The following is a 20,150-nucleotide window of genomic DNA, read 5'->3' as shown; positions in this document are numbered from 1 at the left end:
GCTTCCATAAGAAGGAACAATGTCTGCTTGTTCCTCTGTGATGTTAAGATTATTCCATGTGTTTGTTTCCAGCTTGATCCATTCATTATAAAGTTTTCCATTAATTGTTAATATGAAGTTTTTAGCAGCCATTGATGATCATTAACTAGGATCCATTATTACAGCAGTTGTTGCAAAGTGGTATATTCTAATACTAACATTTTTTCTTATTTATCCGTCTTCATTTAAAATATTCATTTTGATGGATTGAATAAAAGTTAATTATTGAGCACCTATGATGCACCAGTACTCTGCTAGGCAGTATAAGGGGAAGGCAAGTGCATGGACTGTGCTCTAAGTGGAAACCAACAATATATCCAACTTACTCAGAGAGCAGTTATGGTATGGTCAGTGAAATAAGACAAGAGAGATAAGCATGGGCAGTAGAATGTTTCAAGGAAGATGTGGACCATGAGTATTTTATGAAGAAGGGGAAATCTGAGGGAATTGCAAGCAGGGGGTGCTTTGAATCACTCCATGAGCTAAGAATAGGAATGGCCATATAAGGGAAGGCAGAGGAAGAACACTACTTAGAGATTATGTATTAGCAACATCAAAGGGGGGCATTTGTTGGTAGTGAGAAAACTAAATTATTTAGATTCTATATTGATTAGTTGACATCATCCTTTTGAACTTTCTGATCTTGTTCTAAACACTTTTGGCAGAAATACTTTGGATGGACTAGGGAACTACAACCAAGCTCAATGGTTTGGAAATTAGTTTGTCATAAATAAAAATTCATCTGAGCTTAAGAAATTTATGAGCTTCCAAGTCAGAAATAAAATGTAAAGAGACAGTCATGTTGATGTGTATACATAGTAATAAAAAAATCCAAACTACATGGCGACTTGTGGTTCCACAGACCAAACCAGGATATTCGGAAAGGAGAAGCAGGTGCGCAGGGTTTGATGTGAAGCTGTGGCAAAGTTAAAGATGTTGAATTTAATTTTGGAAATGTTGGATTTTAAGTGCACATACAAATAGCTAAGTCTTAAAGAATTTGTTAATATAGGATTGAATTGCAGACAAAAAGATAGAGCGGATAATATAAATTTTGTGGTCAGAAACATAGAATGAACTCCTAGAAGGGGATGAGCACATCAGATAATGAACATAGATAGAGAGGTTGAAGGTTAATGAGAGGATAATGTAGGGTTGGGATTATAAGGTAGACACAGGAAACAGGAAGAAGAGAGCAGTATCTGTTGGTAGAGAAACAGGGGAGAGAAATGTCATGACCTGGGGCAGGAAAGAGTTTTAAGCATGAAGCAATAGTCAACAGGGTCAACTATCACCATGAGGTCAAGGAATGGAGAACAGAGAACTATCTTTTGGGCATTTCAGGGGGAGATCACTAGTAATATTTGATGGGATGACAGAACACTGATTTTAATTGGAGCAAGTGAAAGATGGAAGATAAATTACAGAAAGGAAAGATTTGAAAGCAGGTCAGGACAGAAGCAGGGATGATGTATTCTAGGAATGGGGTTCCCAAGAAAAAGGTCAATATGATGGACAGGATAAGCAGTAAGTGGACTAAACTGAATGATGTTTAAAAACTAGGAGTAGAAATTTCCTGGGTTATTTTGATAAACAAGGCAAAATATTACTTTAGAAAATGAAAATTTTGCAAAATGAACTTAATTATTTAGACTCACTTTAATTGTATTTGTATGACATTATTTTATTTAATTTTCATCATATATATTACCATTAATAAATGATGCTTACATGAAATGTGTAAGAAATGAAGTATTTAATTGGGAATGCTAATATAAAAAGAATTTTGCATACCTCTACATTTCCCTGCTGTCTGCTTCCTTAGCCAGATATATACATGGATCAGATAAGTATTTGTTTTTATTTCATTAGTTTCATTGGTTTCCTGCTTACAAGGATAATAAATACTTATTGAAAAAATGTCACCCAGCACAGAAAGGTTTAAAGAATAATTTTTTTAAATCCCAGGAAATGATTCTATTCAGAGATAACCAATATTGTTGTTTGGTAAGTCCCCTTCCAAATCTCTTTCTATGCATAGATACATAGTTGATATTTTACATTAATGAGATCATACTGCAAATGTGGCTTTATATCTGCTTTTCTGCATCTAATAATATATTGTGGATATTTTCCATTTCAATGAGTATGGAGTTATGGCATCCTCTTTCAATGGCAGTCATTGTATAAAAGTACCATAATTGATTTAAGCCATCTCCTTGCCAGACTTTAGACTTTTTCGATTTTTCTGTTTTAAACAGCACTGTAGTGCACACTCCTGTGGGTACATTTTTGTGCACTTGTCCAGTTAATTGTCTTCTTTAAATAATATTCTGGAAATAGGGTTGTGGATCAAGGCTATGCATTTTTTATATTGTGACACATATTTACATATAACCTAATACCCAACAGAAAGGCTGTAGCAAGCATACTTTTACCAATAACACATACCGGTACCCAGAAAGTTGTTCTAAGTGTCTTGCAGTGGTTTTTCATCTTAACTCAGGCCTGCTTTCCATTCTTATAAAACAAGAAAGCTGAAATATAGCAGAGATTCTTAAACTTTTAAGCATTTTAGGATTGAGAATTTTTGAAAGTTGTTTAACCTCTGGAAAAAAAAAATGGGCCAAACCAGAAATTTTTACTTACTATTTGTGGGAATATACAGATTCTTTGGAGTTAAATCATAGATTCTTTAGGAACCCCACTCCATGAATCTAGGTGAAGAATAACTGAATGACATGATTTTAAAGTTGCTTTTTCCTTTTAACCCACACACACACATGTTTCACAGATACATCACACAGTCATGTGCACATAGAATTTAAACAGTTATTTGGAAAAAAAAATTGACATCTGCTTTATATAGAGCCTAGTCTTATTATGACCTGTGAAATAACTTCAGTGTGCATAGTTACTGGAATGAAATTTTTCTATTTATTTCAGGTTCTTCAATGGCGAGCCCACCAGGAAGAGGTAGCAAGACTGGAAATGGAAATTTCTGCCAGAAGAAGAGAAAAGGAAGAGGAGAAAGAGAAATTGTGGAAGAAGAAGGAATTGTTGCAAAGGGCAGAGAAGAAAAAAAAAGTATAAAATCTATTGTCAATATGAATGTGTGAATGAATGCTTACTGGCCTGATTGAGTTTTTTGGTCTTGATGTTTGGCATGAAATTCTCTTAAGCAGTTCTGAGAACATTCATAAAGATCTAGTGGAATGTTGCTTCTAATGAAAAGTTTATTTGAGCTTCAAAGATTTGTTGACATGGAGGAGAACCCACTTTGTTGATTTGTGTGAGCACAGGTACCTGTGATTAGAAGAGGTGCTGTAGGTTAAAAAACAAAACAACAACAACAAAAAAACAAGGTTTGTGAAGGTTGTTAAATCCTGTAATAAGTAGGGACGTGGCAAAAAATGAGAGGGTGCTGAGATAGTGTCTTGGTTGATGGCAATGTGGTAAATAATTGCCAAAAACATCCTTGTTAGTAGAATATATTATACTAGAGGCAGTGCAATTCATGGAAAGTCAAAATGCCCTTTAAAGAGTTTACTTCTTGGCTATGTATTAGATGGTTTTGTTTCTCGATTACTAACACAAATTCCTCATTCCTCTTTTGAGTAAACATTTGTTGCATAATCTTAAAACTATACACCAAAAGAAATGATTGTTGATTCTCCATGGAAGATAGAATACACTTAAGGGTTGTTTTTGTTTTAAATATATGTATGAGATACTTATTTAGGCATTTATGTTTTTTCCCACAACAAAAATTATGAAATTTGCCATAAAAATATTTTTGTCACACATTTAATCAGATACGTTAACCATTTTTTAAATGGAGTGGCTAGCCTCTGTAGAAATAATTCTCAAAAAGGCAATTAATTTGTGATCAGCAGAGTAAAAGGAAATGGCCTTAACCTACACACCTGTTTTGATTTGATCTATATGGTGTAAAAAACTCTTTTCTTTGGAAAAGCTGCTTATAGTGCTAAGAATGATTAATTAATTTATGGTCATTGGTGGACAAACTTTTCCTTTTTGTGAACATAGTTGACATTTTGCACTATGTGAACCAACTAAGTCAAAGAAGCTCATGCCTAGAAGTTGTTCCTTCCAAGTTGAATATGTAGGGGTAAAGGAACTATGTATCTTAAAGCTATAAGCCAGTTTTTCCACATTTTATTAGACTTCAGTTGTCATTGTTATTGATTTGTTTTGTGACTTTAAATCAGCAAATTGGTGTAGAGGCAGCATGTGTGGAAAACAGCATACATAGAAGTTATATGATCATTTGACAAAGTCAGCTGCTAAGAAGATAGACTTCACAGTGCTTATTTTAATTCAAAAATGAATTTGATTTCTGCTTCTAAGGAAGTAAATAGGGTGGTTTTATCAAGTCCCTATCAAGAGAGTTGATGATTAAAGGGAATAATTACATATACCTCCAAAACTCATAAGTATTGATCATGTTTCAAATAATGTAAGTGAGCTATGTATCTCTGGAGTGGGGGAACTTACCAATTATTTACTGATATGGAAGTACAGCATGTGAAAAGCATATCCCTCTACCTGGGCCCTCGAAGCATTTTCTCACTGTGAATTAGCATGACCACAAAAGGTATTATATTTGTAGGCACTTGTTTGCATGCGGTGTCAACTTAAATGTCATATGAAGAGATTTGGAAACAGTTTCATTTACTGGGGGTTTACAAAGACAGGTAAAGCCATTTAAATCAAATAACTCAAGTATTGAGAATGGAGTTGGTACAATTAATTGTGCGAGTTCAGTTTGGGTTGAGGAACTGGCATGGCTACACAGGAGAGGATGGGGAGACATCACTAGTTTGTAAGATTTCTGGAAGTGAGAGAAAGGCATTTAAAAGATGAGAGAGAGAGCTTCCTGAGCTTGCAGATGGGGCTGACAATTGCCTCATAAACACTACAACAAAAACCGAACAGAGTAACGGAAGGAAGAATTAAGCTGTTTTAATGGCTGAGGCACCCAAAGGGCTAACCTAAATGCAGCTTAAAACAAGGACACTTAGGCCTGAAAAGATGAAGGCTGAGGAGAATTTCAGTATCATTAGTTATGTGTGTAAATTAAATATCCTCTCCTCATCTTAGAATGCAAGATGAGATCTATACCTATGAGCATTAAAGTAGCACATATTGAAAAAACATGAAAACCTCCATGCCTAGAATGCATTTTTTCGTCCCTAGTTGCATTTTGCTAAGCTTCATGCAGGATGTTACATGTATAAAGTGTCCTGCCCTTTATAATAAAAGATATTATAAGAAATGCCCTATCAAATTTGTTGTCCTATTTATATAGAGTATAGAGGACATTACAATGTTTTGGGAAACTAAGCCAAATTTGTGGTCAAACCCTAGCAATTGTGTAGGACCAAGGCATATGACTTATTTTATTTAAAACATACTTTTTCATTTAGAAAATTATTTTTAAAGTAGAGATTGATATGTTATAGACATTAGCACACATTGGCTAGCATTAAAATGTTAACATTTTTCATTTTGTTTCAGAGTTTTAAAATTTAAATAAAGGAGAGAATATTACAGATAAAGTTGAAATCCTCTTTTGAGACCTTCCTCAGTACCATTTCCCTTCTTTCCTACACAGAGACAATCATGATCAGGAATTTTACTTCTATCTTTCCAGGCCATATATAGATTTTAAGATTTTTTTTGTTTGTTTGTTTTTGTTTTTGTTTTTGTTTTTGAGACAGAGTCTTGCTCTGCCGCCCAGGCTGGAGTGCAGTGGCGTGATCTTGGCTCACTGCAAGCTCCGCCTCCCAGGTTCACGCCATTCTCCTGCCTCAGCCTCCTGAGTAGCTGGGACTACAGGCGCCTGCCACCTCGCCCGGCTAGTTTTTTTGTATTTTTTAGTAGAGACGGGGTTTCACCGTGTCAGCCAGGATGGTCTCAATCTCCTGACCTCGTGATCCGCCCGTCTCGGCCTCCCAAAGTGCTGGGATTACAGGCTTGAGCCACCGCGCCCGGCCGATTTTAAGATATTTTGACATGTAATTTGTGACTTTAATTTTTTCATGAACACTATCATGCTGTGTCATTCTGCAGTGTTTTAAAAATATGTCTGTGTGGGGGAGGGAGAGCATTAGGACAAATACCTAATGCATGCAGGGCTTAAAACCTAGATGAGGGGTTGATGGGTGCAGCAAGCCACCATGGCACACATATACCTATGTAACAAACCTGCAGGTCCTGCTCATGTATCCCAGAACTTAAAGTAAAATTAAAAAAAAAAAAAATACCTGTGTTAGTAATACACATAGGCCTAGTTCACTCCTTTTTTTTTTTTTTTTTTTTTTTTGAGATGGTGTCTCGCTCTGTCGCCCAGGCTAGAGTACAATGGCGTGATCTCGGCTCACTGCAAATTCTGCCTCCAGGATTCAAGAGATTCTGTTGCCTCAGCCTCCTGAGTAGCTGGGATTTGAGGCGCCTGTCACTATACCTGGCTAATTTTTGTGTTTTTAGTAGAGACGGGGATTCACCATGTTGGTCAGGCTGGTCTCGAACTCCCAACCTCAGATGATCTGCCTGCCTCAGCTTCCCAAAGTGCTGGGATAACAGGCGTGAACCACCGCGCCCAGCCTTTTAATTGCTACAGTGTTCCATAGTAGAAGTGAGCTAGTGTTTATCCATTCTCTTTGGTGGTTGATATTTAAGTTTCCAACGTTTTGTTCTTATAGGCTGTGCTGCAGCAGCCAGCTTGTACTGATGCATGTATTCAGGCTTTCACTAGGGTGCACCTAGAAGGGGAATAACTGTGTTGTAGATTCATATACTTTCAACTTTATAAGATTTTGGGGGGTGGTTTATAAAATACTACAACTTTGCTTTTTGACTTTTGTCAATCTGGTAAATTTGAAAAGTATCTTATCAATATTTTAATTTATATTTCCATGATCATTTTTGAGGTTGAAAATCTTTCATGTTTACTGGAGAGTTTTCTTTCTCTGTAACTCACTTCTTCATACTTTTAAAATCCATTTTTAAAATGAATATGTAAAAGCTCTTTATAAATTCTAGATTCTATTTCTTTTTGTAGCTATATGGGTTGCATATCTTTTCACCCATTGGTTGTTTGCCTTTTCATTTTGCCTATAGTATCTATAGTGTCATGGAAATTTAAAATGATCAAGTAATCAAGGTTATCAAACTGTTTCTTATGAATTATGCTTCTCTTCATGAACTGTGACCTGGTAGCAAGAGCATCTCTACAGGTGGCTCTTATGTGTGTCTCTGTTGAGGGTCATATACACTTTACCCTTTGGCCTGGGAATAATTTTCGTATCAGTTTCTAGACTTGGAACACTATGCCGTGAGCCTAGAGTGCATCTGATTTAGGGCTAGTGCACAGCACTGGTCTGGGGTTCTGCACTTGATCCCTTTTCTTCTCTGGTCTCCCTGGAACTTTTGCAGAGAGTGATTATGGTGTATCTAGTCCCGATTTTGTGTCTGGACAAGTCCTATGTGAGTTTGTGCTATTTTTAAGTAGCTTGATTCCAGCTCCTGTGAGCACGGGTCCCATGACAAATGTTAAAGGCCCGGCCACCGCTATGCAGACCTATTCTGGGTCCCAGTTTTCCTCAAGTCCTTTTTCTTCAGCTCTCTCTGACTGCTCTGACTTTAGGTTCCATTTTTATTTTTGACACTGGGGCAGTGTGTGTGTGTGTGTGTGTATGTGTGTGTGTAGTTGTGTTATAGTTTGTCCAGCATTTCTACGTGTTTGAGGTAGGAAAGGAGATTTCCATGTCAACTCAGAGATACTGACCAGAAGTTCTAGCTGTCTTTACATATACTCACCACAAACCTAGATGATCTTTGTTTTAACTATTTTATCTGTTGGAGACACATTTTGGTTCTTCAGCTTTTAACAGCAGCTTGGCAGAAAATTCCACCGGCAGCTCCCTGCTGTCATGAGAGGTGTTGCTTTGGTAGATGGTGCTCTGTTTTTCCCCCATCTGCTGTCTCATCTACCTGGCTTTCCCTTCTCCTCAGAGACTGGCAGTAGAGGCAGAGAAACTGTGCCATGTGAAAACTCCACCATACAATTTCTGAACAAGAGATAATCTTCCTCCTAATTCTTCTTTCCAGCAATTTGTCTGTTATGACCAATTTACTGGAATAATATTTTGGTTTGTATTCGATGCTAATTTTACCCTTAGATGCCCAGCTCCTTAAATCACTTTTTCTTCTATGCTTTAAAACTCAAGCTGAATATAATAGTTATAGTTTTCATGGTTTTATCTTAAGACTCAAAGAAAGTTTTGATTCCTAAGTTGTTAGATGATATTGATGTTTTTCAGGAGCATCTCTCTATTTCTGAAATTGCTGTCATGATAAAATCAAAAGATAATGCCTCTCTATAAATGATCCCTGGGAGCTATTGTAAAAAACACAATTTCCATGCTAGATGGACCTCATATAATATTGGCTCCCATACCACCCTTTCTCTAGATGTGGCTCTTTGTGTAGCTTAAATCACCGAAAAAATTCTCTGCATTATTGAGGTTTAGGATATGTTGTTGCTGTGTGATGCAACAACATCTAGAGTTCCACAGAATCCACCACAAGGATTCTAGCCTCACTTCCAAAATGGAGATGTTAAGCAAGACTCACATAAAAAGAAGACATATCTCCCCCTTCGTCTAGCATTTCAAAATTCTAATTTAGCCAACTCCTAATCTGCACACCAGCCACTTTGTACAATTGAGGGGTGGGGAGCATTTTCAAGGATATCAGGATACCTCTGATGTGACCTTCAGCCTTACCTTAGAGATCTTTCTGGGGAGGGATCTGTCACTTTGTGAATTCTCAACTTCTTGTAACATCATACCAGTAAATACCAAAAGGCATGGCTTTGCTAGAGCATTGGTACTTGAGTATTCCCCCACGCCCTCAGGGGATCTCATAGTACCCAAATTACATGCTTCCTGCAGAGAACCAAGAAGAGGAGAAATAATCTAAAACAAAAACCAGTACACTATCATAAACAGAATGCAGGTTAGAGGACTGTCACCATTCTTATTTCAGAAGACTCCGGAAGCTCTTGCACAGGAGAGAATTCAGAGTACCTCCCCAGTTCAGATCTGAGCCATTCTCCCGGTGTGGGAATTTGTAGGTTCTTATCAGGGCAATGATTGTAAAATCTCTTCTCCAGTGTCTTTTAATCTAATAGTATACTGATCTAAAGAGCTAAGAGTAGGAAAAAAGGTGAGCACAGAAGAATAATTTTTTTAAAAATTCCCAGGTTTTAAACTCTGCTTTTTCAGGATTGTTGAATTTAAAGGGGTCAATGAATAACACCAAAATAAATAGGTTTCTAAGATGGGCAATAGGATCCCCTGCCTACCCTCCAGACATGTCCTGTATAATCACCCAGACCATAAATACTGTGGATTTTACTCCCATGATTGGGTCAGATTATATGGCACAGAAGACCTTAAAATTATCTGAGTGGTCTTGACCTAATCACATGAGCCCTTTAAAGGCAGAGTGGTCACAGAGTGGGGTGGTCAGAGACTTGAAACATGAGAAGGATGTGACCACCATTGATGGAGTCACATGGCAAGGAATGTGGTGGCCTCAAGGAGCTGAGGGTAGCCCAGGCTGACAGCCAGCAAGGAAATGGGACCTATAGCCTACAGGCCCATAGCCATAAAGAACTGGATTTTTATGAATGGGATTGGAAGCAGATTTTTTTCTCCAGATGAGAACTCAGTTTTGCCAACACCTTGATTTCAGCCTGGTGATAACGTAAGCAGAGAGCCCAGCCACACCGTGCTAGACTTCTGGTTTACAGAATTCTGAGCTAGCAAGTGAGTGTTGTTTTAAGCTGCTAAATTTGAGATAATTTTTATAAACAACGATTTTAAAAAACTATTACAGATTTTAGTATCTGGAAGTGAAATGCTGCCTTAATGAATACCTAAAAATGCCGAAGTGGCTTTGGAATTTGTAAGTGGGAAGAAGCTGAAAGAATTTTGAGGATATCATCTTGAGGATGATAGAAAAATACTAGAATACCTTGAATCAACTGTTAGTAGAAATATGCATGTTAACAACGTGACTGGTGAGGGCTGAGGAGTAAGTAATGAATGTCTTATTGGAAACTGGAGAATGGAGGGTCATTGTTAATGTGGTGACAGAAAGCCTAGGGCAGCCATGTCCTGCAGTTAGATGGAAAACAAATTAACCAGAAATGAACTTCCTAGTTGACGAACTAAGATATCAAAACAAAAAAAAAAATGTTGAAGGTGCCACCTGGATTCTTTTTGCTGCTTGTAGTAAAAAGAAAAGAGATAAATAAAGGGAAGAAGTTTAAGTGAAAAGGATCAAGACTTGATGCTTTGGGAACGTCTTGGCCTGTCTAGATTGGAAAGGATCTTAGCGTTAATAAATTATTGCCAACACTATGGTATGAAGAACAGACTGAGGTGTGAATATACAATCCTTTGTTTTAATCTTGAAAAGATCAAAAGGTCAGAGTATTTAGTCACATGAAAGACCCTTCTGGGAGATTAACGGTGCTTCTCATGGATCTTTTCAAACTAGCAGGCCTCCAGAAAGGTTAAGGGTGGTATCCCTTAGCCATCTCGGCAGGAGACCGAGAGAGAGACAAGATTATTTCAAAAAGATTGTGGTATAACTTTTGTCTGATGTAGTGAATTCCCAAAAAATCCACAGAGGTCCTTCTGGGTTCTTGGGAAAATTTTATTACAAACACTGCCAGCTTGGACTGAAAGGGACAGAGAGAGTATGACGTGAAAAGAGGCTAATAAACCCCCAAAATTCTATTATAGTGGTGAGAGGCAGGCCGATAAAACAACTCAACTGCAAGTGTGTACTACCATTCAAGAAAAAGGACGAATGACCCTTGAACCAAGAGGGCAGAATTTAGTAGCCCAGGTATGAGAGACTGTGGCTGGCCCCTGTGGCCCCTGGCATTTTTTTGATACTTCCACCGTTGAACAAACTCACCTCTAGGCTCAGAAAGAGCTGTGACTATCCAGATCTTCCTGTAAAAGGACAGACTGCTGACTGCAAGGCAGAGAAGGGAGAAAGTGCCACCTGAAGACAGATGGCATTTTAAGAGAGAGACTGGGCTGAGCTGAACTTGTTCAATCATTTCTCCCACATTTGCCAATCAGAATGAGAGGCCATGCTGTGAACCCCCAGCTATGTGAGGAGTGGAAGATGAGCATTCCCCCTAAGAAGAGTATAGGGTAGTTTCCACATCCCCTGGTACTTCCATGGTGCTGAAATATTTCACTAAAGGCTCAAAAGAAGGAGAGCAGGCCAAATACACCTTTATTCAATTATATCTTGGCCTTAAACCTATAACTAAATGGTACACTAACAACCTCATGAAGACCTGAGCCAAGAAGTTCCTAGATATGGAGGTATCGGAGCTGATCTAAGAGGGTATATTTAGCAGAATAAAGATGAAGAAGAGCCATGGTGGAAGGAGAGGAAAAAAAAAAAAAAAACTACAGAGTGGGTAGCGAATGTGGAAGGCCAAAAACTCAGTGAGCCCACTGCAAGTGGGGAATGGCTCAGGGTGGTATTGAGCATGGGACGTTTTGCATTCCCTCAGACCTGAGCTGGAGTTGTAGCACTGCCACTTGTTGACTGCGGGGCCTTGAGGGAAATTACTTTCTCTCCATTTCAGTGTTTGTGTCTGTGTGCTATTTGCATTTGTATGATAAGAAAAGGCATGTGAAGCAGTTAGCACATGCCTGGCACTTAGGGCAGTAAATGATGTTCTAATTGTTACTGTTATTATTGTTACCCCAGTGGAATGGTAGAGCAGATGGCCGTTAGAAAAATCATGAGAACCAAATAGAAAAGGTAGAAATGAAATAAAGATAATAATAATGAAAGGCAGTGCTTTTAACGCTGGTTCAGAAACTAATGTCATGAATACATTTCTTTTTCTCGTTACCTGGTTACTCTTCACCTGGTAGCAGAATGTCTCTAGAGTGGTAGAACTTTACCAACACTAGTGACTGTGGAATCCTTTGAAAGGTCAAGTAAGAAGAAATGTTCTAATTACAGCATAGGGCATGCAGAAATAGTTATCTGTAGTTATCCACCTTAAACCAAAGAATCTTTGACTCATTTGTACATCCTGTTGTTCTAAATGGCAATCATCAACAAAATGTACTCATTAGCACCTAAACAGTTCAAACAAATAAAACATACACTAACTTCATAAGTTTCATGACTTCGTGACTTGCTGATCTTATTTTAAACTATATACATAAGTCTTCTAATCTGTGTTTTATTTTGAAATCCCAAAGTCACCTTTCAGAAAATACTATGGCTCAACATATTTCATTTACTGTTATATTGAGTATTGGTACCAATGTCCTGTGTGGCATTTGCCTCCTCTCCAATAGCCTCCCCACCCTTTAACATAGGATAATGGTATCAACTCCTAGTAAGATACATTGACAATAAGATTGTGTATGATTCCAAATGGGACATTAAGGGTCCAAACAAAATGATCATTCATTTATTCGCTTGTTCAATAAGTACATACCAAGTGCCTTTATTGTGACATGTATTATACCCAGTCCCCCATTCTCCATACCTCATGCAATTATAAGAGATCATCCACTCAAGAAATTGCCCCCTTTCTGGTCTCTGTTTAAAGGGAGGTGTTTACCTGCTCTGCCACAAAATGATGTACAATTCTTAGGTCAGTGGAAGCTCTTATTAATAATGCAGAAGGATGTCTTTTAGCTTCAGACTTTACAAGCACAACAAAAAGAGTTAATAGAGAAAAACTAAAAATATAAAATGAAATGAACTATATAGAGTTTGTCACTGGTTAAATTAAGCATGCCTATGTATAGCAAATTAAATATGTATGTGCATATACATACATTCATACATGTATATGCAAATATATGTATATGCATGTGTACACACACATGTAGAGTGTGACTTTGAGATTTACTTCCTGCCTTTCTCAGGGAGTATCGACGAAGCCTTAACCTAACCTAACCTAACATTAACCTAAGTTGGGGCAGTTAGGAGAGTGGCTTTGTTCTCATCCATGCTTAGACCTCCTTTTATTTCCTGTTCCAGTATCATCAAACTGTAATTTGGGCATGTGTCTTCACACTGGCCCATGCTGGTCTGACTGCTTCCTAGTGTGAATGCTCTTATGCTAACAGAAGTTATAGTTTTGCTATAGCTAATCAAAGTTCAGGCCTTAGAGTATAGACTTTTTGCCGTGACTGACTCCAAAAGACTCTCTTTCTATTAATTTATCTGTTTCCACTGAGGCCTTTAATTGTTGTTGAAGGCATGGTGCACTGTGGGGACTGCAGGATGTGGGACTGTCCTCTGCAGTTTTCTTCAAATGCTTTTGACTGTTTGCCTTTCATCTCCATTGAATGCTCTGCTGTTGAGGAGGGAGAGTGATACAGATCTCAGGGCTTCAGGTAGTGGGAAAATCAGAATGTTGCCTGGAAGCCAATACATAGCAGAGAGGGCGCTGTGAGATGGTACCTGCTGGTCCTGGCCCAGGTCATCCATTTCTTCCAGGTCCTTTTCCCTCATGACTCTCCTTGTTAACCTTGTGTAACAGAGAGACTGAGACTTCTTTTAAAGAGGGGTGTGTGTGTGCATGTGTGTGTGTGTTTGTGTGTGTGTGAGACAGAGAGAGACAGAAAGAGTGATCTAACTGGATCCCAGTTAGACAAACATGACTTAAACTATAAATATTGTCAGTTTATATATTATGTTACTAGGGCCACCTGAAATGTGAACACAAATAAAAACACCATGGCAGGACTCAATAGTACAGTGCCATTCAGATGATCTAAAATTGGCTTATAGCACTCTTTTTACATGTTCGTAAACCTGAGAATATGGAATATAAGAACTCCCATAGACTTCTTGGACCCCGGAAACATGTCTTTGAAGCACTCCGAACACCAACTTGAGCTTGGTTCTAACATCCATCCACTGAGATCTTTCAGAGCAAGCATCCTCACTGCAAAGGAACTTGCTGCCAGTAGAGCTGAAGTGTCCCTACTTGGCTGAGGGCTGCTCTGATGAACTGCTTCCTACCCTCCCTTTTGTGATTCTTTCAATTAATAACTCCTAAACATGTGATCTTGCAAAGTTTAAGGGAGTATTTTTTATTTAGTTATTAGTCTTTTTCTTTGAGAATCTGATGGAGTACTCCAAATATGGGAACTAAAAAAAGAAACCTAATTGGTAAATTAACTGTCAGGATAATATAATGGTCAAAAGGAGAAGATAGCATATATTTTTTGTAGATAGGACTCCAAAATAAACTGGGATTCAAACCTTATTTTCTGAAGATTTAATATTGGTTCTTTTAGTATTATTGTATGTGTAAGAAATTAAGTAGAATAGGAGGTTTAATTATGCAGAAGAAATAAACTAGGGATCATCTAATTTTTAAATGTTTAGTGTTCCTTGCTTTGTTGTTAAAATTTAGAAATAAATATTATTTTATTAAATTAACTTATTAATTTAAATTAACCTTATTAATTTAAATTAACTTTAAATTAACCCTATTAACTTAACTTTAAATTAACTGAAATTAACATTCACCTTCTAACATGAGACTGAGCATACGGTCAACTCTTGGTACAGTATATGAGTCAATAGGTAACAGAAAACGTGTGGTGGTAACCCACAGATGATAGAATGGTAATCCAAGAAGCTCACTTTTCGGTTTCAGCTGTCTTGTAAAAATAAAAACTTCCAGTAGAGCATCTTTTTAAAAGGTAGAAAAGCTGATAGAATCTTTCTACCCTCTGTCAGGATGTAGTTTTAAGCAAAACCCAGAAAGAGAGAGAGAGAGTGAGAGAAGCCTGGATAATCAGGAGCCAGATATATTTGTTTTTCTGGGAAAGATTTCCCATTAGACAATTTTAGAGAAAGAATCTTGAGTTTACCTCCAGGTATAAATTTTTGACTATACTTTCTGGCTAGGTCTTGATTATTCATAGGAATTTGATTTAATTAACAGATACCTAAACAGTACTTGCTATGTGCAAGGCAGTATTCCATGTTCATTTAATCTTCTTAACAGCCCTAAGGGGTAGATACTAATATGATCCTTATTTCATAAATGAAGAAACTGAGGCACATAAGGGTTATGTAATTTCCCCGAAGTCACATGAACATTAAGTGTGCAGTGAGGATTTGAACCTGAGTGGTCTGACTGGTCTGATTTTAGACACTGTGCTATGCTCCCCATCATCATGATTGCTATGTGCTGTCAATTTTGTGATTAACTAATTTTGAGAAATCTCAGTTTCAAACTATTTACTTTCAGGTCACTTTAATGGCTTTGGTCCTGTCCTGGTTTACTCAGAACTATTCAATGGATAAGTAATTGATAATCTTAAAACTCTTTGTTGTTGCCTGCCTGCTTTCTAGTAGAATTTCTTTTGTGTTCTAAAAGTCCACACCGCTTACTATGTCTGTCTCCCTATGCTTCTTAAAATTGTTTTAAGATTCTTCTCCCTGGGATAATGAATTATGATGTCTAAACACTTTACAGGAAACCAGACCATTATAATTTGATCATAGTTGAAGTATCAAGACATGTGTTATGGAATAGATAAAAAATACCTTCTTCATTGCCTCCTTGGTGCCATTCTTTTGTTAAGTAGACTGAAGAAAATGTAACGATTTTGGTGTGATTTCTTTTCCTACTGACATCATATTTCACAAGAAGAGAATTTCCACAGGTTTCCAATATGACATCTGCCCACCTCTCAGAATCTGTACCCCTCCCCTCCCCTTACCTTTTTTCACAGTGCATGACATGTCATGCTCCTGTCTAAGGCTAGTCCCTCCATTTGTGCATGGAATCCTATCCCCTTTCTCCTGCTCAAGGTTATCCCAATTTCTCTCCCACCACCATCCCCGCTTTTTCTAGCTCTTTCCAGGTACCCTAAAAATACACCATTATGGCCTCCATCTATAAACTATCCTCCCTCGATCCCACATCCCCCCTTCAGAAAATCTCATCATTCCCTGGCCTATACACAGTGTCTCCAGCTTCTCTTCTCCCATTCCCTCTTGAACCATTTTGTCCCTTGCTCAAGCAATGTTGCACTTGCCAATGTCATTACTTACCTCTGTATTTCAGTCATCAATTCTTTGTCCTCACCTTACTTGAATTATTATGATAGAATTGATCACTGCCTCCTCCTTGGAAAACTTGATTCATTTGGCTTCTAGGAAGCCACTCTTTCTTTGTTCCTCTGTCTTACTGGTATCTTCCCCTCAGTAAACTTGGATGAATCCTCCTCACCATTCCATCTTCTAAGCTTTGGAGTCTCCTGGTGGGGGGGGGCGTGTCAGTCCTGTCAGTATGTGTACTCTCTAGTGATCTCAACCAACCCATATGACTTCATATACCATTTATTTCCTAATACTAATTCATACCTCTGGCCTGGACTTTTCTTTTGAACTCCAAACTCACATGTGTAACTCCTCAAATCTAATATTCCCAAACTATATTCTTGCTTTTCTCTCCAAACATACTCTTTCCCTAGTTTTTCTTTTCTCAGAAAATGGAAATCTAGTCCCCTAGCACTCAGGTCAAAAGCCTTGGTGTCCTCTTTGACCTCTATTTCCCCCATTATACCCTTACCTGTTGGCATGGATAGAAGGCTCTACCTTTAAAATATAATTAGGACTATTATAATAGCTTCCTAATCTCCTAATTAATTTATCTGCCCCTTCCCTTTCCATTTCCACTCTGCCTTTCCAATCAGTTTCCCACACAGCAGACTGACCGATCATTCTAAAACTCACTTTAGATCATGTCACTCCTCAGCAGAAAACATGTCAATGACTTCCCATTCTACTCAGAATAGAATCTAGAGGTCTAGCAGGGACATACCTGGCCCTGTGTGATCTGCCTCCCTGCTCTGCTCCAATACCTCTTAGATCCCATATCCTACCCCTCTTCCCATCGTTGAGCTCCAGCCCAAGCAACCTACTTCCTACTCCGTGAACACTCAAGCATATGTCCCCCTAAGCCTTTTGCCCAGGATTGGAACAATGCGCTCCCAGATGTCTGCATGAGTCACTCCTGCACAGCATTCAGGGTCCTGCACAAATGTCATCTTAGAAAGAAAGCCCTTTATGGCCCAACAAAAATGGCGTCCTCTTTGCCTGTCACTATCTCTTTATCCTTCTTCATTTTTTCCTTAGCACTTGTCACTCCCTGACATCTATTTATTGACTATCTTCACTTCCACTTCTAGAATGTAAGCCCCATGAGAAAAGAGAATTTGTGTAGTTTCTTTATTGCTTTAGACCCAGTGCCGGCACAGGGCACTCAAAAATAGTGGTTGAATAAATGAATTCAATGAATGAAAAGTATACCACTCTCCTTTGATGTTATGGTATAGAGGAAAGCATGCCAAGCTGAGAGGTCTTAACAAGAGCAGTGACCTTGGCAAGTTATGTAAGCTCTGTGGGTTTTGCCTCCTTAGTTGTAAAATGAGGTGTTTGGATTAAATGATTTTAAAAATCACCTCGGCTCTAAGCCACGATTGAATGACTTAGGTTTGATTACTTTTCACTTTTCACTCTCTCTGACACTTCAGGTTTTGAAATACAACATCCTCAGTGTATATACTCCCTTCTTAATGAATAGTGAAACGAGAGAAATTAAACAAGATTATAGACAAATTCATTTCAGCAATATCAACATATGACACGATCATTATGCAATATTTCAATGCCCATACTGAAAACAGACCTTCCTCCTAAAGAAGACATGACAGTTATTTTTTAATCCACCTGGCATTTAAATTAAGGAGGAGATAACTAATGTGTTTACCCAGGAATACTTTCTTGGCTCATCATGTTATAAGGACATGGGACTGCATCACAGCAGAAAATAGCTTATTGCCAATTTGAGTGGGAAGGTTTGCTATGGGAAAATGCTCACATAAGTGACCAAAGTGAACATCACCTAAAAGAGATTAATGTTATTTATTTATGCATATAGACATCATCTACTTCCAAACAATTTATAATAAAAGGCATTAACACTCTTGTGCTGGATATCTTCTCCCTGAGTCGTATCACTCTCCATTCTGCTCCGTAACAGTTTTCACAAATGGCTTCCTTGACCTCTGGCTTTTGGTTTGGTTCAGCCAAAGTGGAACATGGGAGATCAAGGTGAGGGAGAGGTGTGGGGTTTGGAGAGTTGTTTCTCCAGCTCCTTGTCCTGCAGGATTGTGCTGATCAGTTGTGTCCTTCACCAGAGGTCTCAGCTCCTGTCGGCAGTCCTCCTCGCCCAGCACTGCATGAGTCCTTGTGGTTGCCCTGCATTCCCACCCTCCTTTGTCAGTTGTCCGCTTATTACATTCTTCTTAACTTATCCTAATTTTCAGTGTGCCATCTGTTTCCTATTAGGAATCATTAAAAGAGAAAGTCAGTAAAAGAACAAAAGATGAGAAATTAAGGGAATGGGAATATCATTATGTCAGCAAACCAAGACTAAAGAAGGGTGTTGTAATTGAGCATGGTTAAAGTTAGAGGGAAACATTTAGCTCTTATTTGCTGATAGTAGAGAACATACCAGCAGATCAGGAGCTGGTAGCACTGGGAGGAGGAGTACAACCCACTCAATGGATAGCATTTTCAGTAGAAATTTTACAAGAGCCTAAGTCAATCCTCTTATGAGATTGCACCAGCCTTTATAAGACCTGTGGCATAAAATTAAATCATAATTCTTTGAAACTTTTCTATAGAAAATGAAACTGCTGCCACATGCAAGGTGATAAAAAAAATAAAAATGTTACATAGAAATATATATAGGATTCTTGTCATTTGACCTGATACAGGAATAGAATTTGGAAACTTCAGGAATGAATAAGAGTTATGCCCCGTACGTGCTCCTCCCAAATATTAATTTCCTTGGCCAGACTTTATAAAAACTGGCCATAATATACTTACACATAATATATACAATATGCTTTTGTAGTTATTACTATTATTAATTTTAACTTTTATTTAAAGTTTAGGGGTACAAGCACAGGTTTGTTACATAGGTAAACTTGTGTCATGGGGGTTTGTTGTACAGATTATTGCATCACCCAAGTATTAAGCCTAGTACCCATTAGTTATTTTCCTCATCCTTTCTCTCCTCCCACCCTCCACCTTCAGAAAGGCTCCATTGTGTAATTATAAAGTATTTTATGTCCATTGTAGATAATTTGGAAAATGCAAACAAGCATACAAAATACAATAAAAATCACTCGAAATCCTAAACCACTGCCAAAAGAAAATTAATGATGTCTTTACACTCTTTTTTCTACATATCCAAGAACTTTAACTTAACTAGAATCACACAATATAGGTTATTTTTAACCAGATTTTTTTCTCATTGATCAACATTTTGCATATTTTCCCCTTTTTCTCCTGCTGCATAATTTTTAGTGGTTGCATAGTGTTGCATCAGAATAGTGTATTTGCAAATCTTGCAATTTGGGATCATTGTATTGTTTCCAATTTTTTCACCCTTTTAAGGTTGTGATGAACATACCTGCATATAAATCTTTGCATAGATTCCTGCCTGTTAATTCTTAAAAGTTTATTTCTTAATTCTTAAGATTTTTGCTAGTTATTTTCTTATTTTTATTTTTTAACATTTATTCTTCAGAAAAAGTATGACAATTTACCCTCCTAGCGGAGGTAGATAAGCTTGTTTATCATCTTGGAGATTGGTTGCTAAAATGTTCAAGTTTAGGGCACTGATAAGTAGCTGAAATGCAAACAGTTTTAATTGTAGTCTGAAAGGAGATCTATTAAGTTCAAATAACCAGGCAGGATGGTTGCCAAATTGACTTTCTATTTTGAAAACCAAGGATTAACTCTGGTTTCTTACTCATGTAGAGAGTTTTTCTATCTTTGCATAATAAATGCCCTGGAAGGTAAATCTTTTGAAGCCTTTTTTTTTTTTTTTTTTTTAGACAGAGTCTCGCTCTGTTGCCCAGGCTGGAGTGCAATGGCGTAATCCCGGCCCACTACAATCTCTGTCTCCC

At 37.8% G+C, this 20,150-nt stretch overlaps 1 protein-coding gene and 1 long non-coding RNA gene across 9 annotated transcripts in view; one reads left to right on the top strand and one right to left on the bottom strand.

Moving 5' to 3' along the window:
• Positions 1 to 20,150, top strand: part of LOC105493206 (coiled-coil domain containing 148) — a 285,928-nt gene that overhangs the window by 198,636 nt on the left and 67,142 nt on the right. For all 8 annotated transcript variants that reach the window (XR_011609794.1, XM_071072806.1, XM_071072801.1 and 5 more), the window contains one exon: positions 2,986 to 3,126. Coding sequence is in view for 7 of the 8 variants with exons in the window: in XM_071072806.1 (XP_070928907.1) it covers positions 2,986 to 3,126 (141 nt within the window). In the remaining variant the exon portion in view is untranslated. The remainder of the gene's footprint in view (positions 1 to 2,985; positions 3,127 to 20,150) is intronic.
• Positions 18,075 to 20,150, bottom strand: part of LOC139357124 (uncharacterized) — a 67,748-nt gene continuing 65,672 nt past the window's right edge. Inside the window, exon 2 of the long non-coding RNA XR_011609797.1 lies at positions 18,075 to 18,512. This is a non-coding gene — a long non-coding RNA (uncharacterized lncRNA). The remainder of the gene's footprint in view (positions 18,513 to 20,150) is intronic.

This window comes from Macaca nemestrina, chromosome 11 (assembly GCF_043159975.1).
Source record: "Macaca nemestrina isolate mMacNem1 chromosome 11, mMacNem.hap1, whole genome shotgun sequence".
NCBI lineage: Eukaryota > Metazoa > Chordata > Mammalia > Primates > Cercopithecidae > Macaca > Macaca nemestrina.
Note: the sequence above shows the minus strand (reverse complement) of the source record. Positions and strands in the feature narration are given on the sequence as shown.